Source organism: Schistocerca gregaria, chromosome 3 (assembly GCF_023897955.1).
Source record: "Schistocerca gregaria isolate iqSchGreg1 chromosome 3, iqSchGreg1.2, whole genome shotgun sequence".
Classification (NCBI taxonomy): domain Eukaryota; kingdom Metazoa; phylum Arthropoda; class Insecta; order Orthoptera; family Acrididae; genus Schistocerca; species Schistocerca gregaria.
Genome location: NC_064922.1, coordinates 754,679,321 through 754,701,162, shown reverse-complemented (window position 1 = coordinate 754,701,162; position 21,842 = coordinate 754,679,321). Strand labels below are relative to the sequence as shown.

At 38.9% G+C, this 21,842-nt stretch overlaps 1 protein-coding gene across 4 annotated transcripts in view; it reads left to right on the top strand.

Moving 5' to 3' along the window:
• LOC126353929 (uncharacterized protein C2orf42 homolog) overlaps positions 1–21,842 on the top strand; it is a 250,331-nt gene that overhangs the window by 118,409 nt on the left and 110,080 nt on the right. For 2 of the 4 annotated variants that reach the window (XM_050003187.1, XM_050003188.1), the window contains 4 exons: positions 567–752; positions 1,085–1,247; positions 2,139–2,210; positions 17,945–18,087. In XM_050003187.1, the coding sequence (XP_049859144.1) occupies positions 567–752; positions 1,085–1,247; positions 2,139–2,210; positions 17,945–18,087 (564 nt within the window). The remainder of the gene's footprint in view (positions 1–566; positions 753–1,084; positions 1,248–2,138; positions 2,211–17,944; positions 18,088–21,842) is intronic. The other 2 variants (XM_050003190.1, XM_050003189.1) reach the window with 1 other exon arrangement.

Below are 21,842 nucleotides of genomic sequence, written 5' to 3'. Positions count from 1 at the left end.
GAAAATTCATGAATAAATAAATACGTGTAGTTTTTCAAAAAAATTGTAATGTCACTTTTGAATGCACATCGTACATTGTACACTAAACTTTTAAGAGGATAAACACTTTGGCTGAAATTGAACAACTGTCTAGATCACTGAACATAACAGGTCACAAGCTTTTAACAAACTTTTTGCTCACAGCTGTCACAAACTTCCACACAGCTAGTCTGTAAGAGCAGTGTTTTGAAAGTGACGGGAGTTCTCCATGCTTCGGAAGTTAAACATTAACCAAAGTAGGAGCAATGCAGTACCCAGACATCACAGAATACAAACTCAAATGTTTACCATTACTGATGACTGTGATGGTTCACAATAAAATATGAAAAATTGTAACCAATTGGTGCAACCAACAAGTGTTTGTAGTTGTTTGTCTTTATAATGCATAGCAAACAATGCCAAAACAATTGTCAAATATTAAAAATAATAAAAAAATTCCAGATTATTATCAATACATTTTAGCTCATTTAATATGTTTAGATCAAGTGAAAACTGAATAAATTTGTTTTCTTTCTTTTCCCCTACAGGCAGTTTGGTTTCTCGCAAATGAGTCAGCAGGCCCTCTTGTTCAAAGAGTGTCAAAAAATATAATGGCTGTAAAGTGTAAAGCAAGTCCAAAACATCCATTAGGATATCTGCATTTTTCATTTTTCATGTCAAGGCTGAAAGATAGAGTGGAAAATAAATATTTCTGCAGCTGTACAGCATTTAAGGTAACAGACATGTAACTGACAGTTTTAATGGATTGTATGGGAACAATTATGTTTATACTCTTAAATTGTTAGTAGAGTTGTATTGTGTGTTCTGTGCCTATTATTTCTATGTAGTTAAGAAGACAAATCTAGGAATAGGCAAGACTCATCTCTCTTGTTGTGGTCTTTATTTTGTTTTGTAAATACATGCTGTGGTACACAGTGATAAGAAAATTGCACTTTTAACTGTCACATATTAGTTGTATCTGCTCTTTCATAATATAGTGTTCTTTGTTAACAGTGGCTTAATTCTGCTAAAAGTTTTTGCTTTTAATGGTTTTTCTTTTTTTTAGGGTCAAGTAAAACATGCAAACAATAAAGATGACCCAACATTCAAGAGATGTGTGCACTTTTATGCATGTATATGTGCATTTGCAAGTGACCCAAAACTTTCAGATGAGTTTTCATACTATATAAATTTAGACAAGCCATTGGTTATACCTACATCTCTGACAAGTATGCATAAAATTATTAAATATTATTTGAATGTTTTCATTCCTTATTAATAATTTGTCAAATTGAAGACTAAATATTTGTAGTTGTATGTATTGTCATACGGTAGAAAATATGCTCATCCACCTGTGCAAACAGTGTGAGTGTTCTGTAACTTAATTCATTTCAGTAGTTGTAATGTTGCTCTGGTGACTTTCTTCACAGTCTGATATCATCTGATGATGTCTTGGTGTTTAGGATGCTACAAGTTAGGTTTACTATGTGTTTAACTTCCAGCTCAGTTTGAATCAGATAAGACAAAAATACCTATTCACCTGACAGTAACAGATAGACATACGAGCAAAAGGTGAAAATAATGATTTCTTGGGGAACTGAGTTTCCTTCTCCAGCAAAAGGGGAAGAAATGGCTGGAATCAGTATTATTTGGGAACTGAGCAAGAATGCCACCCATGCAATTATGTATAAATACCCTATTTGTATTGTCGCTGCACAGAAGTTACTAAAAAATATTAATATGTTGCTTGTAAATCTATTTTGATTGCTAGGAGAAATTTTGTGAAAATAATTTGTTACTTGATACTAGTTTAATAATAATAATAATAATAATAATAATAATAATAAAAAATCATTACTGGCAATTAACTTCACTTTGCACTGAACATTGCAGGATATAATCAATAGTTTGAACATCCAATGGAATGTAAGTTACTTTTACAATGCTGATATTTTCATTACTAATTATGCAGCACAGTAACAAAACACATTACTTTTTGCTGCAATGATTCAGTGAAAACGTTACTGTAAATATAGTTTACTCAAAAAGCTTATTCCATGTCTTAAATACTAAAGATATTTACCGTATTTACTCGAATCTAAGCCGCTCTTTTTTTCCAGTTTTTGTAATCCAAAAAAGCGCTTGCGGCTTAGAATCGAGTGCGAAGGAAGCGGAAGTTCTGAAAAACGTTGGTAGGTGCCACCACAACTAACTTCTGCCTTCGAATATATGTAGTGCTACACAGGCCTGCTTTGCAGGCACAAAGATAAATACTGGCAGCAAAACCTGTGTGTCAGCAAAGAAATTTAAAGATAAGGTAGAAGAATGTAAACATTATGCCATGTATTCTTTCGTGTTTGCTGCTATCTCATTTAAATCCTGTCTGCGTAATAAACTACGAAGCTAGAGTGAGACAACAGCAAACACGGAAGAATATACATATCATGTCATGTTCACATTATTCTTATGCTGAATAGTGATATAGTCAGAAATGAAGTACTGCAACTGACTAGATCTAAAATGACTCTAATTTCTGTGCAGAATGTAATGTACTAAAGAGACGCCTGCAAAGATTTTCACACGGAGAATTTTTTTTGTTAAACTCTCATTCAGAACATAACAACAAATAGCTGTCGCTTGCCATTGTTTCGCTTGTAAGACAATTCCTATCCTTTTTTTTATTTTTTTTAAATTTTTAAATTTTATTGTAAGCGGCGGTAGTGCGCACAATAGCGAGCTATGCCGTGAGCGGCTGCAGGTCATAAACACTCATTATCAGAATGTGACAAACAATGCATGACACAGTACAACAATGCATTTTCAGCTTAGAGTAACGTAAACACCTATAACAAAGAGAACAGCACTTATCTGATCAAAGCACAATAAGCAATCGATTCCCAACTAGACAAAGCACGTGAGAAAGGAAGGGTACCCGTATAAATACGGATGGAGCGCCTGACACATAGCAATGGCTACTTGGTAAATCTTAACTGTTAAGCTTACGACTCAAACCAAACTACTGTAGCTGTATCTTCATCCATTTGACCTAAATTGTGTCTCATGTTACAATGGACATCTTTGTTTCGATTTGGAGGTGCGGTGTAAAACTTTTCTCTCCCCTTGAATTTTGAGTCTCAAATTCCAGGTGTGGCTTAGAATCGGGAAAATCTTTTTCCTTGATTTCGAGTCTCAGTTTTTCATGTGCGGCATAGATTTTGAGTGCAGCTTTCATTCGAGTAAATACGGTAGTTTCTTATTCTGTTAAGTACAATTCCTTCCACAGCAATTCATATTTATGTAGATAATCATTCAAATTTTTGCACAGCACTACTTTTACGTAAGGCATTCTCAGTTATATGAAACTGAATTTCCGAATAGCTGAAATAAAATCTCGTAGCAGCTACCTTAACACAAACATTTACTGCTAAACAAAACCTAGTTCATAAAGGGACATGTGAGGAAAATATACAGTTATTGTAACCATATAAATTGACATGCAACAAAAGTCTCATTGGCAGCCAAATTGTGTATTGTTTTCATATCTCATGCTGGCAATAATCCATAATTAAATGTCTTGTCTTATCTTTTACAGTACTGCTGAATACATCTTTTCATGTCTTCCTTCTCCTTAACTGTGAACCAAAACTTTTGATTGGTAATATTTCTAATATTGACTGATTTTTGACTAATGAGTAGTGATTAGTGTATTCCAAAACATGCGGAAGCTCTCTAGTTTGCCCACCACGAAATACCTTAACAACCTGACTTAGAAGAATTCTTCTCAATTTTGTGAAGGTATTTTTGCATTCAATGAATGACTACTTCAGTCACACTCTCATTAATCACATTAGTGTGCATAACTGTGTGTTCAAATGTATATTGCTAGTAGTGAATTGGCATTGTTTTTGTGTGCATTATTAACAAGGATCATATTAAGATTATTTGAAAACTGTTTAGTTTTGTTCCATGAAATGTTTACGTTAGGGAATGGAAAATCCAGGGTGGAATGTAACAGTATTATGAAAAGGAAAGTAGCTACTCACCATATAGCTGACATGCGTCTGTATGGGGGTAAGGAGGAGGTTTTGGAGGGCAGGGAGTGGAATAGTATGGTGGGGAAGTGACCAATATGAAAGTATAAGATAATTATATCAGCAGAAGTAATATGGGACAAAAGATGCTTTTTTTTTCTTGTGGCGTCTCACCAATTTTTGTTTAGGGCAGCGGGTCCGAGCTGGTACAATTTCCACTAAATTTTCTCGTGGTATTTCATCATCATTAACAGATCAGTTATTGACACTGTCTGTGGAATTGCTGGCTGATGACCCATTTGGATCACCACTTGTCCTGCAGGGGTGTGGATGCTAGCTGTGGTTCACAGGAGGACAACAGCTCATTTTCCATGGGCACACCAGTCCAAGAATGCTCAGCCTCCATTGACTGCTTGGTGAGGGGTTCTGTGATGTTGATGAGAGCTGGAAGTGGCGTAGGGTGTGGGAGCGGTTCCACCTCCACCAGTTCCCATTGTTCGTCATTGTTGACCCCTTGTTGGTGCGTAAAACAATAGCACAGGTTGAAGTACTGGCAGGCAGGCTGTTGGGCAGGCTATTTACAGACAAAGTTGATTGTTGAGGGGAGGGGGCATTACATTTCACTGTAGTTGGAGCTGATTGCACTGGATGACCTTGTAATCGTGGCCAGCTTCAACCTCAAACATTTGCCACTCCGTATTAGCCAGTACATGGGAGTGTATGTGATAATAAGACTAGGTGCAAGGGCAGTGGGCCAGCTGAGTTGGGAACGTTGTGTCAAAAAAGTGTGCCATCATTAGCACGTGTAAAATTTCAGACAGATTACATCCATTTATGGGGCAGACAGGTAGGTTGCGAGGAAGTTGGTCAGTATGTCAGCTGCATTCTGAAGGTCAGTTTCTGGACTGGGCACTGAAATGGAAAGGGGCGATGGTCATGTCCTCAATACAGTTGTGTTCACAAATATCCTGAAATATAGATGCTGTATATTGAAGGCTGTTGTCAGAAACCAGTATGAGGGGCTCTATTGCAAATATGAAAAAAAGGCATGGATGTTAGTTGCTGGTGGTTGGTGGTGTTGGTGTTGGTGGTAGTGGTAGCTACAGGTGATAGGCAAAATAATGTGAATAGTAGTAGTGATGGAATGGTTGTGTTTGATGGTAAACAACGCATGTAAGGCACATGTTGTGCTGGACTGTGCATGTTAAGTACAGACTAGGCATCAGTGCAGATTGTTTACGAGTAGTGCACACTTTGCATTTGCATTCAGAGCTGAGGTCGATGTGCAATGAAAGACCTAACAAAGTTCGAAAGAAGCAGATTGTGGGGGCCCAATTAGCTGGAGCATCAGTAACCAAAACAGGCAGCTTATTGAATGTTTCAAGAGCTACTGATCCGACAATAGTGACAGCCTACACAAAACGTGGAAAGATATTATTGTGTAAACATAATAGTGGGCGCAAATCAAAACTAAATGACAGAGACCATTGTATGCTAGCATAAATTGTGTCAAAACAACATAAAAATGCAGTGGCTAAAGTGACTGCAGAGCTCAATAACCATCTTTGAGACTCCTTATCTATCAACACTGTCCACCAAGAACTTCATAAAGCAAATATTCATGGATGAGCTCTATACCGAAACCATTAGTGATGACAACCAAGGAAAAGAAGATTAAAACATGGTATCAGGAGCATAAATCCTGCACAGCTGATCAGTGGAAACACGTCATATGGTCTGACGAGTCAACGTTTTTGTTATTTCCAACCATGGGCTGGATTTAAGTCTGGAGAATGTCAAAAGAAGCCTACAATCTTTATTGTTTGATTCCAATGGTTAGGCATGGAGGTGGAAGTGTGATGATGTCTGCAGCCATATCATGGTATTCTGCTGGTCTCATCATTACTCTCAAAGGCCATGTTAAATCCAATGATTATGTGAACATTTTAGTTGATCAGGTGGACCCCATGATTTAAATGTTGTTCCCCAACAGTGATGCACTCATTCAGGCAATTAGAACAGTACAATCGTAGTATGAGGAGCACGCAACTGAGCTGCAGTGTCTTCCCTGGTGAGCGCAGTCCACGGACTTGAACATTATCGAACTCTTGCAGGCGGTATTGGAGCACAGACTCTGGAGCAGATTTCTGCATCCCTAGTCACTACAGGAGTTAGAAGAGGGCAAATGGGGGTCCAGCCCCTTATTAATAAACCATTCCCAAGTAAGTACAGGTGTTCACATTATTTTGCCTGTCCCCTATACCTGTGCCACAAATGGAAAGTTAGAGAATATGTTGACAACCAGCAGCTACACTGCTTTTGGGAATGATCCAATGAAATCAATATGTGTTCTTTGCTGGGGGTAGCCGTAGAATGGCCAAGGGTTGAAATGCTGTGCCAATGCTGATTGATGATGGGTGTAGGCTGGCTGGCATTTCTGGGCCATATGTTCTATGGTGGCATCAATATGACATTGCACTTCACACATGACATTGCACTGTTACCTTCATTCTGCCTATTCACTAATGTGCAGTGTGGAGAAGCTTCATTACGTAAGTGCAGTGCATGGATGGAATTAGCACAATACATTCAGATTTGTTTGTGGCTAATGATAAGATACCATCATTTGCATTTCTTTGTCAAATATAATTTGACAGTGTAATATGGAACTTTGTTGTCAAAGTTAGACCTCGGTCAAATGTTCTTTGATTGAATGTAGTGTTTCGCCTTAGATTTGATCAAAGAAAACATATGTCTTCTGTTTACTGCATGGAGAAATGTAACCACTTGGAGCGCTAACATTGCTGCTGTTGTCTGACATCTAATGTTTATCAACATGCCTTCAAAATTTGCGTGGTGCATCACATCTACAACAAAACTGATAGAAATATAGGAGACAGGTAAAGCACTGTATAACTTGTGGCATCTCAAGTACAAAATAGAACAAGAAGAAGTGAGAGGTATAAAAAAATCACGGAGGCCATTTGCCATGAAGTATAGCCTATATGTACCTCCGAGGATAACAAGGAGAAAATCATCACTATGTGCCTGGCAAACTCTTCATCTGAACCACACTGCAAGCACAAAAGTGTTCTGTGTGTGAGTGCTGCATGATGGGCCTGTATGGATCTATTAAGGGACAGTGTCAAACATTGCACCTGCTGTGCCATCTTAAAAGGAAGGTTCAAGTGGGAAAAAAGTAACAAAAAGGCAGCTTGTCATCAGTCATCAGGTGAAACTTAATACTGTACCATAGAGAGATACATGAAACTTCTTGATGCCGTATGTATGATACCCAACTCATGTCTCTATTTGCCAGCAATTTCACTGTGTCACATTCAAAGTTTTATATGAAAATTCAATGGGTTGTTCTGTGGCATTAGCATATTTATGGGACTGCACTGAACCAATGTTGTAATCTGAGGCAACAGTGGCTAGCATTAAGTGTTTGTCCAGATTGAATGTTGCTGTGCAAGGGGCCAACCTAAAGCTACACTACTGGCCATTAAAATGACAGGAAGAAGATGTTGTGATATGCAAATGATTAGCTTTTCATAGCATTCACACAAGGGTGAAGCCAGTGGCGACACCTACACGTGCTGACATGAGGAAAGTTTCTAACCGATTTCTCATACACAGCCAGCAGTTGACCGGCGTTGCCTGGTGAAACATTGTTGTGATGCCTCGTGTAAGGAGGAGAAATGCCTACCATCATGTTTCCAACATTGATAAAGGTCGGATTATAGCCTATCACAGTTGCGGTTTATCGTATCGCGACATTGCTGCACACATTGGTCAAGATCCAATGACTGTTAGCAGAATATGGAATCAGTGGGTTCAGGAGGGTAGTACAAAACGCCGTGCTGGATCCCAACGGCCTCATATCACTAGCAGTCGAGATGACAGGCATCTAATCCGCATGGCTGTAATGCATCGTGCAGCCACGTCTCGATCCCTGAGTCAACAGTTGGGGACGTTTGCTAGACAACAACCATCTGCACAAACAGTTTGACGGCGTTTGCAGCAGCATGGACTATCAACTTGGAGACCATGGCTGCGGTTACCCTTGATGCTGACAGGAGTGCCTGCAGTGGTGCACTCAATGACAAACCTGCGTGCACAAATGGCAAAACTTTTTTTTTTCGGATGAATCCAGGTTCTGTTTACAGCATCATGATGGTCGCATCTGTGTTTGGCGACATCGCGGTGAAAGGACATTGGAAGCGTGTATTCGTCATCGCCATACTGGCGTATCACCCGGTGTGATGGTATTGGGTGCCATTGGTTACACGTCTCGGTCACCTATTTTTCATATTGACGGCACTTTGAACAGTGGACGTTACATTTCAGATGTGTTAAAACACGTGGCTCTACCCTTCATTCGGTCCCTGCGAAACCCTACGTTTCAGCAGGATAATGTACGACTGCATGTTACAGGTCCTGTATGGGCCTTTCTGGATACAGAAAATGTTCGACTGCTGCCCTGGCCAGCACATTCTCCAGATCTCTCACCAATTGAAAATGTCTGGTCAATGGTGGCCGAGCAACTGGCTCGTCACAATATGCCAGTCACTAATCTTGATGAACTGTGGTATCGTGTTGAAGCTGCATGGGCAGCTGTACCTGTACATGCCATCCAAGCTCTGTTTGACTCAATGCCCATGCATATCAAGGCCGTTATTACGGCCAGAGGTGGTTGTTCTGAGTACTGATTTCTCTGGATCTATGCATCCAAATTGTGTGAAACTGTAATCACTTGTCAGTTCTAGTATAATATATTTGTCCAATGAATACCTGTGTATCATCTGCATTTCTTCTTGGTGTAGCAATTTTAATGGCCACTAGTGTATTTTTAAGTAGCAAGAAAGATTCCTGGTGTGCCTATGACAACAAGAGTTTAACTCCTTTTTATGCAATTATTGATTAAGCTGGTGGGAAATCTGGGCTCCATTGGGACCATAGTAATTAACTTTGCCCAAAAATGTGTGTAGTTCTTTTAAGTTACTGATTGCATTCACATCATCCTCTGTGGCCATGAGGCCTTCTGTACAATATGTGTCCTAAGTATTTTATAGTTGGCTCAAAGAAACTACATTCATTAAGGTGACAGTGCAGACCATGGGCTTGAAGTAACTCTGATACCATTGTAGGTTTTGCAGGTCCTGATTCTCCATGGCCCCAATAATTAGGTCACCTAAATAATTAACACAATTGAGCATACCTCGAATGAGCTGTTAAGGTGTCTAAAAATAGTGCTTATGACCCTAAATGATATCCTGTTATGACTATACACATTGGTTGTCCTGGTAATCACTAAAAACTGTCTGTGTGATCATCTACAGCTAACTGAAAGTAGGTATCAGTAAGATCTATTTTTGAAAAATAATGGCTCCCAGCCCATTGTCCCAATAGTTCCATCAGTCTAGGAACCGGATACAGATCTACATTAGCTTGTGCATTAATGGTAGACTTAAAAGCACCATAAATACTTAGTGAACCACTTGGCTTCTTAACTGCTGCCATGGCCATTTTCCACTGGCTACACTATTACTGGGGTTATTAGATCCATACTTTGAAGTCTATCTAGTTCTGCTTTAACTTGATTGTGGATGGTGAAAGGAACTAGATGTAATATACAAAACTTAGGCACTGCTGATTGCTTTAAGGATACATGGGCTTGGAACCACCTAATGCAGGCTCAGACAGATGCTTATAATGTATGAAGTTATTTGAATGATATCATTGTTGAAAGTACTATAGGAGTTTTTATTTTAGAGACCTGAGTTTAGGCTGTAATTACAAGTGACCCACTAGGTCTATCACAAAATGAGGTATACCAATATTTTGTCTTGTTTTATTTTGTAATAGGCTGTATGGGACAATTTAGTTTTGAAGTTCAGTATGTATTATTTATTTTAGATTGTAGTCAGGATTGTCCAGTCTTGGGAATCTCCATTAGAAACTACATAGCTTGTAATGTATTTGTCCAATGTTAATGAAATTTTAATACTTTGTAGGCACATACATTGATAGTGAAAATCTTCAGTTAAAGACCTTTTCAGTCCCCCCCCCCCCTCCTCCACCTCCCCCCCCCCCCCTCCCAAAAAAAAAGTGTTCTTATGATTTTTCTGAAGTAACTTTTTCTCAACCCAGGATAAACATATAACAAAAAGCTTGGGTTTGTTTTGAAGGTCTCGGAGGCATATTGATATGATAAAGCTACCAAGATGGAAACAATCAAGTAGTAACTCTAGCATACAGGCAGAGCAAGGTCACAGGCATTCCGTTTCCCAATCACCTGAGGATAGGTAACTGATTGAAACAATGCTGCACTCAGTTGCACAGCTATGTGCGCTGCTAATCACTTACACACAATTGCTCTTTAATATCCCTCTTTATAAAATCTGCATCACACTTTACTGTCGTGGTTGTTGTCATTCTTGCAAACACAAGAGACATCTTCAAAACAAATCAACGCTTTCTGTTACATGTTTATCCCCAGCTGAGAAAAAGTTGAAAATCATAAGAACTTTTTTTCGGTGACTGAGAAATTATGTAACTTGAGATTTCCACTATCACAAAATGTGTCTGTAACATATTAAAGTTTTGTTAACATCGGACTAATACATTTCAAGCTATATAGTTCTGAAATGAACAGTTCCTAGCAAAGATTCCCAAAACCAGATAATCCTTATGAAAATCTAAAATAAAAAATACATGTTGTTGTTGTTGTTGTTGTTGTTGTTGTTGTGGTCTTCAGTCCTGAGACTGGTGCGATGCAGCTCTCCATGCTACTCTATCCTGTGCAAGTTCCTTCATCTCCCAGTACCTACTGCAACCTACATCCTTCTGAATGTGCTTAGTGTATTCATCTCTTGGTCTCCCTCTACGATTTGTACCCTCCACGCTACCCTCCAGTGCTAAATTTGTGATCCCTTGATGCCTCAGAACATACCAACTGATCCCTTCCTCTAGCCAAGTTGTGCCCTAACTTCTCTTCTCCCCAATCCTATTCAATACCTCCACATTAGTTATGTGATTTACCCACCTAATCTTCAACATTCTTCTGTAGCACCACATTTCAACAGCTTCTATTCTCTTCTTGTCCAAACTATTTATCGTCCACGTTTCACTTCCATACATGGCTACACTCCATACAAATACTTTCAGAAACGACTTCCTGACACTTAAATCAATACTCGATGTTAACAAATTTTTCTTCTTCAGAAACGCTTTCCTTGCCATTGCCACTCTACATTTTATATCCTCTCTACTTTGACCATCATCACTTATTTTGCTCCCCAAATAGCAAAACTCCTTTACTACTTTAAGTGACTCATTCCCTCAGCATCACCCGACTTAATTCAACTACATTCCACTATCCTTGTTTTGCTTTTGTTGATGTTCATCTTATATCCTCCTGTAAAGACACTGTCCATGCCATTCAACTGCTCTTCCAAGTCCTTTGCTGTCTCTGACAGAATTACAATGTCATCGGCGAACCTCAAAGTTTTTATTTCTTATCCCTGGATTTTAATACCTACTTCAAATTTTTCTTTTCTTTCCTTTACTGCTTGCTCAATATACAGATTGAATAACATCGGGGAGAGGCTACAACCCTGTCTCACTCCTTTCCCAACCACTGCTTCCCTTTCATGTCCTTCGACTCTTATAACTGCCATCTGGTTTCAGTACAAATTGTAAATAGCCTTTTGCTCCCTGTATTTTACCTCTGCCACCTTTAGAATTTGAAAGAGAGTATTCCAGTCAACATTGTCAAAAGCTTTCTCTAAGTCTACAAACGCTAGAAACATAGTTTTGCCTTTCCTTAATCTTTCTTCTAAGATAAGTCGTGGTTGTATACGTGGAAGAACCTTGGAGATACTAAAAGGTATCAGATAGATTATATAATGGTAAGACAGAGATTTAGGAACCAGGTTTTAAGTTGTAAGACATTTCCAGGGGCAGATGTGGACTCTGACCACAATCTATTGGTTATGACCTGTAGATTAAAACTGAAGAAACTGCAAAAATGTGGGAAATTAAGGAGATGGGACCTGGATAAACTGAAAGAACCAGAGGTTGTACAGAGTTTCAGGGAGAGCATAAGGGAACAATTGACAGGAATAGGGGAAAGAAATACAGTAGAAGAAGAATGGGTAGCTCTGAGGGATGAAGTAGTGAAGGCAGCAGAGGATAAAGTAGGTAAAAAGACGAGGGCTGCTAGAAATCCTTGGGTAACAGAAGAAATATTGAATTTAATTGATGAAAGGAGAAAATATAAAAATGCAGTAAATGAAGCAGGCAAAAAGGAATACAAACGTCTCAAAAATGAGATCGACAGGAAGTGCAAAATGGCTAAACAGGGATGGCTAGAGGACAAATGTAAGGATGTAGAAGCTTATCTCACTAGGAAAATTAAAGAGACCTTTGGAGAGAAGAGAACCGCGTGTATGAATATCAAGAGCTCAGATGGCAACCCAGTTCTAAGCAAAGAAGGGAAGGCAGAAAGGTGGAAGGAGTATATAGAAGGTTTATACAAGGGTGATGTACTTGAGGACAATATTATGGAAATGGAAGAGGATGTAGATGAAGACGAAATGGGAGATACGATACTGCGTGAAGAGTTTGACAGAGCACTGAAAGACCTGAGTCGAAACAAGGCCCCCGGAGTAGACAACATTCCATTAGAACTACTGACGGCCTTGGGAGAGCCAGTCATGACAAAACTCTACCAGCTGGTGAGCAAGATGTATGAGACAGGCGAAATACCCTCGGACTTCAAGAAGAATATAATAATTCCAATCCCAAAGAAAGCAGGTGCTGACAGATGTGAAAATTACCGAACTATCAGTTTAATAAGCCACAGCTGCAAAATACTAACGCAAATTGTTTGCAGACAAATGGATAAACTGGTAGATGCGGACCTCGGGGAGGATCAGTTTGGATTCTGTCGAAATGTTGGAACACGTGAGGCAAAACTGACCTTACGACTTATCTTAGAAGAAAGATTAAGAAAAGGCAAACCTACGTTTCTAGCATTTGTAGACTTAGAGAAAGCTTTTGACAATATTGACTGGAATAATCTTTTTCAAATTCTAAAGGTGCCAGGGGTAAAATACAGGGAGCGAAAGGCTATTTACAATTTGTACAGAAACCAGATGGCAGTCATAAGAGTCGAGGGGCATGAAAGGGAAGCAGTGGTTGGGAAAGGAGCGAGACAGGGTTGTAGCCTCTCCCCGATGTTATTCAATCTGTATATTGAGCAAGCAGTAAAGGAAACAAAAGAAAAATTTGGAGTAGGTATTAAAATTCATGGAGACGAAGTAAAAACTTTGAGGTTCGCCGATGACATTGTAATTCTGTCAGAGACGGCAAAGGATTTGGAAGAGCAGTTGAACGGAATGGACAGTGTCTTGAAAGGAAGATATAAGATGAACATCAACAAAAGCAAAATGAGGATAATGGAATGTAGTCCAATTAAATCGGGTGATGCTGAGGGAATTAGATTAGGAAATGAGACACTTAAAGTAGTAAAGGAGTTTTGCTATTTAGGAAGTAAAATAACTGATGATGGTCGAAGTAGAGAGAATATAAAATGTAGACTGGCAATGGCAAGGAAAGCGTTTCTGAAGAAGAGAAATTTGTTAACATCGAATATAGATTTAAGTGTCAGGAAGTCATTTCTGAAAATATTTGTTTGGAGTGTAGCCATGTATGGAAGTGAAACATGGACGATAACTAGTTTGGACAAGAAGAGAATAGAAGCTTTCGAAATGTGGTGCTACAGAAGAATACTGAAGATAAGGTGGATAGATCACGTAACTAATGAGGAGGTATTGAATAGGATTGGGGAGAAGAGAAGTTTGTGGCACAACTTGACTAGAAGAAGGGATCGGTTGGTAGGACATGTTTTGAGGCATCAAGGGATCACAAATTTAGCATTGGAGGGCAGTGTGGAGGGTAAAAATCGTAGAGGGAGACCGAGAGATGAGTACACTAAGCAGATTCAGAAGGATGTAGGTTGCAGTAGGTACTGGGAGATGAAGAAGCTTGCACAGGATAGAGTAGCATGGAGAGCTGCATCAAACCAGTCTCAGGACTGAAGACCACAACAACAACAACAACAACAACAACAACAAGATAAGTCGTAGGATCAGTATTGCCTCACGTGTTCCAACATTTCCACGGAATCCAAACTGATCTTCCCCAAGGTCGGCTGCTACCAGTTTTTCGATTTGTCTGTAAAGAATTCGCGTTAGTATTTTGCAGCTGTGACTTATTAAACTGATAGTTCGGTACTTTTCACATCTGTCAACACCTGCTTTCTTTGGGATTGGAATTATTGTATTCTTCTTGAAGTCTGAGTGTATTTCACCTGTCTCATACATTTTACTCACCAGATGGTAAAGTTTTGTCAGGACTGCCTCTCCCAAGGCTGTCAGTAATTCTAATGGAATGTTGTCTACTCCCGGGGCCTTGTTTTGATTTAGGTCTTTCAGTGCTCTGTCAAACTCTTCACGCAGTATCATATCTCCAATTTCATCTTCATCTACCTACTCTTCTATTTCCATAATATTGTCCTCAAGTACATCACCCTTGTATAGACCCTCTGTATACTCCTTCCACCTTTCTGCTTTCCCTTCCATCTGAGCTCTTGATATTCATGCAAGTGGTTCTCCTTTCTCCAATTGTCTCTCTAATTTTCCTGTAGGCAGGATCTATCTTACCCCTAGTGAGATAAGACTCTACATCCTTACATTTGTCTTCTAGCCATCCCTGCTTAGCCATTTTGCACTTCCTGTCAGTCTCATTTTTGAGACGTTTGTATTCCTTTTTGCCTGCTTCATTTGCTGCATTTTTATATTTTCTCCTTTCATCAATTAAATTCAATATTTCTTCTGTTACCCAAGGATTACTACAAGCCCTTGTCTTGTTACGTACTCGATCCTCTGCCACCTTCACTACTTCATCCCTCAAAGCTACCCATTTTTCTTCTACTGTATTTCTTTCCTCCATTCCTGTCAATTGTTCCTTTATGCTCTCCCTGAAACTCTGTACAACCTCTGGTTCTTTCAGTTTATCCAGGTCCCATCTCCTTAAATTCCCACCTTTTTGCAATTTCTTCGTTTTTAATCTACAGGTCATAACCAATAGATTGTGGTCAGACTCCACATCCGCCCCTGGGAATGTCTTACAATTTAAAACCTGGCTCTTAAATCTCTGTCTTACCATTATATAATCTATCTGATACCTTTTAGTATCTCCAAGATTCTTCCATGTATACAGCCTTCTTTTATGATTCTTGAACCAAGTGTTAGCTATGATTAAGTTGTGCTCTGTGTAAAATTCTACCAGACGGGTCTTCTTTCATTTCTTACCCCCAATCCATAGTCACCTACTATGTTTCCTTCTCTCCCTTTTCCTACTCTCGAATTCCAGTCACCCATGACTATTAAATTTTCATCTCCCTTCACTATCTGAACAATTTCTTTTATCTCATCATACATTTCATCAATTTCTTCATCACCTGCAGAGCTAGTTGGCATATAAACTTGTACTACTGTAGTAGGTACGGGCTTCGTGTCTATCTTGGCCACAATAATACGTTCACTATGCTGTTTGTAGTAGCTTACTCGCACTATTATTTTTTTTAATTCATTTTTAAACCTACTCCTGCATTACTCCTATTTGATTTTGTATTTATAACCCTATATTCACCTGACCAGATGTCTTGTTCCTCCTTCCACTGAACTTCACTAATTCCCACTATATTTAACTTTAACATATCCATTTCCCTTTTTAAATTTTCTAACCTACCTGCCGGATTAAGGCCTCTGATCTGTAGAACTTCAGTTTTCTTTCTCCTGATAACGACGTCCTCTTGAGTAGTCCGTGCCCGATGATCCGAATGGGGGACTATTTAACCTTCAGAATATTTTACCCAAGAGGACGCCACCATCATTTAAGCATACAGTAAAGCTGCATGCCCTCGGGAAAAATTATGGCTGTAGTTTGCCCTTGCTTTCAGCTGTTCGCAGTACCAGCACAGCAAGTCTGGTTTGGTTAGTGTTACAAGGCCAGATCTGTCAATCATCCAGACTGTTGCCCCTGCAACTACTTTAAATGCTGCTGCTCCTCTTCAGGAACCACACATTTGTCTGGCCTCTCAACAGATACCCGTCCATTGTGGTTGCACCTAGGGTACGGCTATCTGTATCGTTGAGGCATGCAATCATACCCACCAACCCCAAGGTTCATGGGGGTAGAAAAAAATACATATTGAACTATAAATCCAAATTGATGCATATAGTCTAATTCAGAATAAAACAAGAAAAATTTTGGTGTAACTCATTTTATGACAGTCCCATTAGTTCAGCTGTAGTAAAGCCTAAACTGAAGTCTCTATAATTAAAAATCTGATAGTAGATTCACTTGATTTTGAATTTGAAAAGCAAGAAGCCACAAAATATCTAAACCAAAAACTTAAGTTGTTGTCCAAGGATTCACTGCCAGAGGCTTAATAACTAAGTGACATTTTCATGTAGCTTGGCACACAATCTGATCCCCCAAAGGGGTCAATTGTATGTCACACCTCGGCTCTGAGGATACCACAACTGTGATGAACCAATGCACTGATGTGTGTCCACATTAGTCAGTGACACAGCTGCCCCAAATGTAACTGGAATACTGCAGTTGCTCCATTCATTTCCACCTGCAGCACAAACTTCTGCATCCTTTCTGTAACTGCCGTTTGTAGCAACAAGATAAGTGCAGCACACTGGTGGCTGTTGCTGTCATCATCTGCTGGTCAAGTCAGGCACCTGCTAGGTGCCCCGGTTTGGGGCATGCAAAACAGGCGACATCACATAATGGCCAGTGATGTCTTCGATGCCTTGGGCTGCAATCTCAACACAATTCAATTGCATTAGCTTGTCTTTTTGACAGGACACGGAGGGACTTTTCGCATGAGTTACCACTCACTTTGGAATTTGCTGTTGGTATTGTAAGTGTAAGCAAACAATCAGGGGAGCTGTCTTCATTGAAAAATATAAACATGAGTGGGGTCAATCATTCTCCTATCAGTGGTACATATCAAAAGCTTCTGAGAATATCAAGGATTGCTGGACAAGTGCAAGGCCTTGGTATTTACAGACACTGCTGTGTCAGTGGGCAGTCTCACATGACATGCCCACCATGTTGGCGCCCTCCACATGACCTGTAGTCATGGTATGAAACCTTAGTGCCTCTGACCTTTCCTCCATATCAACTCTCAGGCTGGGCATGGAATTCGAATCACTGTTGCCTGCTAAACATTGCCTGCCCTGGAATTTGTGCTGTTATTTATCATAACTTCAGGCAAAAGAATTTGGAGAACTTTGCTTGCTTGTCATGTGTGGCAGGGTATATGTGAATCACGTTCAATATTATCAAATGGTTGTGTAGTGAATTTTGAAATTATCAAGGCTTAAATCAGTGAACATGTATTATGAGAATGGATTATGTGATTCTGTTTCAGGACATCAGATTAGAAAAGAAAGGAGACATAGTCTTTACATGTTCCAAATTTTTGCTGTTATTGAAAGGCATTGCAAAATTATTTTTTAAAAATATTTATGTATTTGGTAGCTTTTACATATCATTCTAATGCAATACTACCCTTTTTTACAGAAAATTTGAAGTTATTAATTGCATTGTTTGAATGAAGATGTAGTCTTGTAAAGAAATCAATCTAGCAATAATTTTTGTGTAGGCCTCAGTTGATGCATGAGAAACTTTGTTTACTTTTGTGAGATGTCCAGTTAAAAATAATTATATTCGATTATAAATATAAAAAATGAAATATAATTGACTTTGTATCATTGGAAAGACAGAATAATTATTTATGGTTCTAGGTTCAGATGAAGACTGTAACAATCAGATGGTTACAATCTTGGCCAGTGGGGTACCCTGTGAAGTGGAAGTACAAGTGTTAAGAAATGATGCCACTCTCTTGGATGCTTCCAGTATACCAGTTTCTGATGACACTCTGGCTGAGGTTTGTCCCTCAATTACTCCACTGAAAAAAACACATTTTGATTTTCTTCAACTCACCAGCAACACACATGTATATCCATGAGAAATAGTAGTTATATTACCACATAGATTGATGATGCAAATATTTGTATTTATTACACTTTATTTGACGCATTATGAAAGGTTGTATTAGTTTGTACAGTTCTGCAGATTCCATTACTTGTAACTATGTTTGTATAAAAGCTTAGATCTGATGCTTCATCACACTTTCCAAAGAAAGTTGAATATTTGAGAGAGAAAATTATAGCTCATGAATTTCTATGAGTAATCAGACATAGCAAACTTAATGTGAGCAAAACTAGATGAATGTGAACTGGCAGTTACTATACCTCTGAGTAAGGAAAATATTCAGTCTTCCACAAACATGGAGTGTAGCCCTTTCATAATGACTTAGTATCTCTTCTGTCCACTCTGTTTTCCCACTCACTGCACTAAACTGTTTGGTGACATAGTCACAGTTTATACAAGACAATAGAAAAATCAGGTTCTGTTTTAAGTGTAGGTTATCTACATGTGTTAAAATAAGAACAGCTCTTACCCCAGTAAAACAGATTGATTGAGCACATAATGAATGTGGTTCGAAATTTTGATCAACTTGTTGCGGAATGTTCAACAGCAGTGTAGAGACTGACACACAAGGTGAAACAAGCAAGGGTGTGACTTCAGAATTTAACTTGAAGCATGTAAAACATGTCCCACCTCTCTCGGTTGTATGTTTCTGTTAAATTGTGTGTGTGTGTGTGTGTGTGTGTGTGTGTGTGTGTGTGTACAAGGCACTACTTTTTGGTATTGTAATGAACCTTCATGTTCAATAAAAACTACCTGGCTTCTAAGAGGGTAACTATTTATAATTTATTTAACAAGAGTTTAAAATTTGAGCGTGTCCTATAAAAATTAAACTATGGTAACTCTAAGAACTTTGCCGGGTTTGGAACATTCCAGACTTCAGTATTATCAGAACAGAATTTTGAAATATTATGTGGTATAAATATGGTTCTCATCTTAAAATGTTGTCTTAATTAATTAATAACTTATGCCGTATGGACACATAAGCTAAACTAATCCCTTTCTCAGAATAGTGAACAATTTGTCTACAAAGTTAACTATTCTGTTTTTCATATATTTCAGTTTTGTAACATGTATTTTTGTAATTAACGGTATTATATTATCTTCAAATTCTGATATCACACGAATAAATTGACTTTAAATAAAAACAATTAAACCACAATGTTCCTGGTTGGATACATTATATGTGTATACTTATGTGTAGCCATGATTCTAAGTTTGTGATAACAAGATGATGATAGAAGTCTGTAGTATATTAGGTGACTGGCTTGTATTGAATTAAACAGACTTCATTTCACATTCATCCATGCAATGAGCTCATCCCCTGATACTACTATAGTAGCATACACTGTAGTCTTCATAGAAAATGGTCAAGATCTGGTGGCCATGATATTGGGCCCCCTTTGCCATCTGTTGATGTGTGTGTGTGACATCCAGATGGTGCTACTTATTTGAAAAGGAGTTCCATCATTTTACAGTGACATTGTCTGCCCATTACTGGAATATGCTGTGCTATAAATGCTGTTGCACAAACTGTGCTTGTTGTGTGTAGCCCTCCACAACTGTTGACTGGACTGGATGTCACTCTTGTTCACAGACAACTATCCACACATAGAAGTAAAATGTGCCCAACACTTCTACCTCTTGGAGAGCACAGGTGGGACAGTTCCACTTTGAAGTGCTTCTAAACATTCTCTTCAGAGGCAACCATTCAGGATCGAGGATAGCGGGCATTTATTCTTGATACTTAATATTAGACACAAGGGCACAGAAATTGATACAGTATTCATATGTATATCAGGTATATTGTAAATTTCTTAATATTCCACAGTACTACGTTACATATGAGGGCTGCTATATATATTTCTGGCCTAATAATGAAAATACGAATATTTATCAACGAAAATGGTTTATTGTTTTTCAAAATATTCTCCATCAAGATTTATACACTTTTGGATGCGCTCAAACCAATTTTCGAAGCACTTTTTCCACTCCGATTGAGACACCTCCAAAACATGGTTTTTGAATGCTGCAACAGCATCTTCTGGCGACGAAAATTGTTGACCACGCATTTTTTTCTTGATGTGTGGGAATAAAAAGAAGTCATTGGGTGCCAAGTCAGGGCTGTACGGCGGATGACCCATCACTTCGACGTTTTGGCCGGTCAAAAAGGCGCTGGTTTGAGCCGATGTGTGACAGCTCGCATTGTCATGGTGCACAATGATTCGTCTTCTCTTGTTCATTTTTCGAATTTCTTCGAAGACTTCAGGCAAACAAATGGTGGTGTACCACTCAGAATTGACCGTCCTACGTTGCTCAAGCGGAACAGTCGCCACATGACCAGTTTTGCCGAAGAAACAGGCGACCATTTGCTTCGAAGTGCTTCTTCCACGAACAACTTTCGTTGGATTTGGCTCGTCTTGGAAGACCCACACGGTCGATTGCTGTTTTGTTTCGGGCTCATACGCATAGATCCATGATTCGTCACCTGTGACGATCTTATAAACGTCTTTTGAAGCACCGCGATCGTATTTTTTCAGCATTTCTTTACACCAATCCCCACGAGCTTTCTTTTGAGCGATTGTCAAATTGTGTGGGATCCAACGAGAACAAACCTTTTTTACGGCCAGGTGTTCATGCGATATCGAATGTATGCTGGTGGGAGAAATGCCTAGTCATGCCTCTATCTCACGGTATGTCACATGACGGTCTAGCATTATCAATTCACGTACGGCATCGATGTTTTCTGGCACAACGGCTGTTTTTGGACGACCTTCATGGAATTCGTCTTTGAGCGAGCGTCGGCCACGATTGAATTCGTTGTACCAGTTTTTCACAGTGCTATAGGATGGTGATTCGTCGCCATACAAAGATTTAAGTTCATCGATGCACTCTTGTCGTGATAATCCACGTCGAAAGTTGTGAAAAATGATCGCACGAAAATGTTCATGAGTTAATTCCATTTTTGTGCCAAATTGATTTCTTCAAGTCCCTGTAAAAGAAAAAAAAATTGTCGTAAGTCAAAAAGTTCTGAGTACATTTATGCTAAAAAATGTCAAACTTTCCAATGGAAATGTCAGATTGCACCTGGCAACACTTAGTGTTGCCTAGGCCAGAAATATATATAGCAGCCCTCGTACAACAAAATGTTCATTGCTGTATGTAAATGCTAAAATTTAGAGGGAAAACTAAAGGAGAAAAATATGCTATGAACTTGCAACTTTTCTGATCTTTTGTCAATTGCTGAAAATGTCAAATGATGGGCAGTATCTCTGTTGGTAAACCTCTCTGCTTACTATTGTGCAGCAACTCTGCTGTTGGCATTGTCATATGTAAGCAACATATCAGTCAGTTTAACTCGTGTACTGTAATACTATCAGCAACATTGATGCATTGATCCACAACAACCCACTTGTAATTACAATAAAGGATTTAAGAAGATGCAACACATGCACAGGAGTGGTATGTGTTCAGTCTGTGAATCAACCTTACTCTGATGGCATGTAGGTTGCATAACTAATCAAGATAGCTGACATAATCTGAGGATACATAGATGCCACCACTCTCAAACTTTGACAGTGGCCAAACTATTCATTTTTGGTCTGAGATTTTTGGCCATTTTACATCTGCACAACATATCAAGAGTTACCA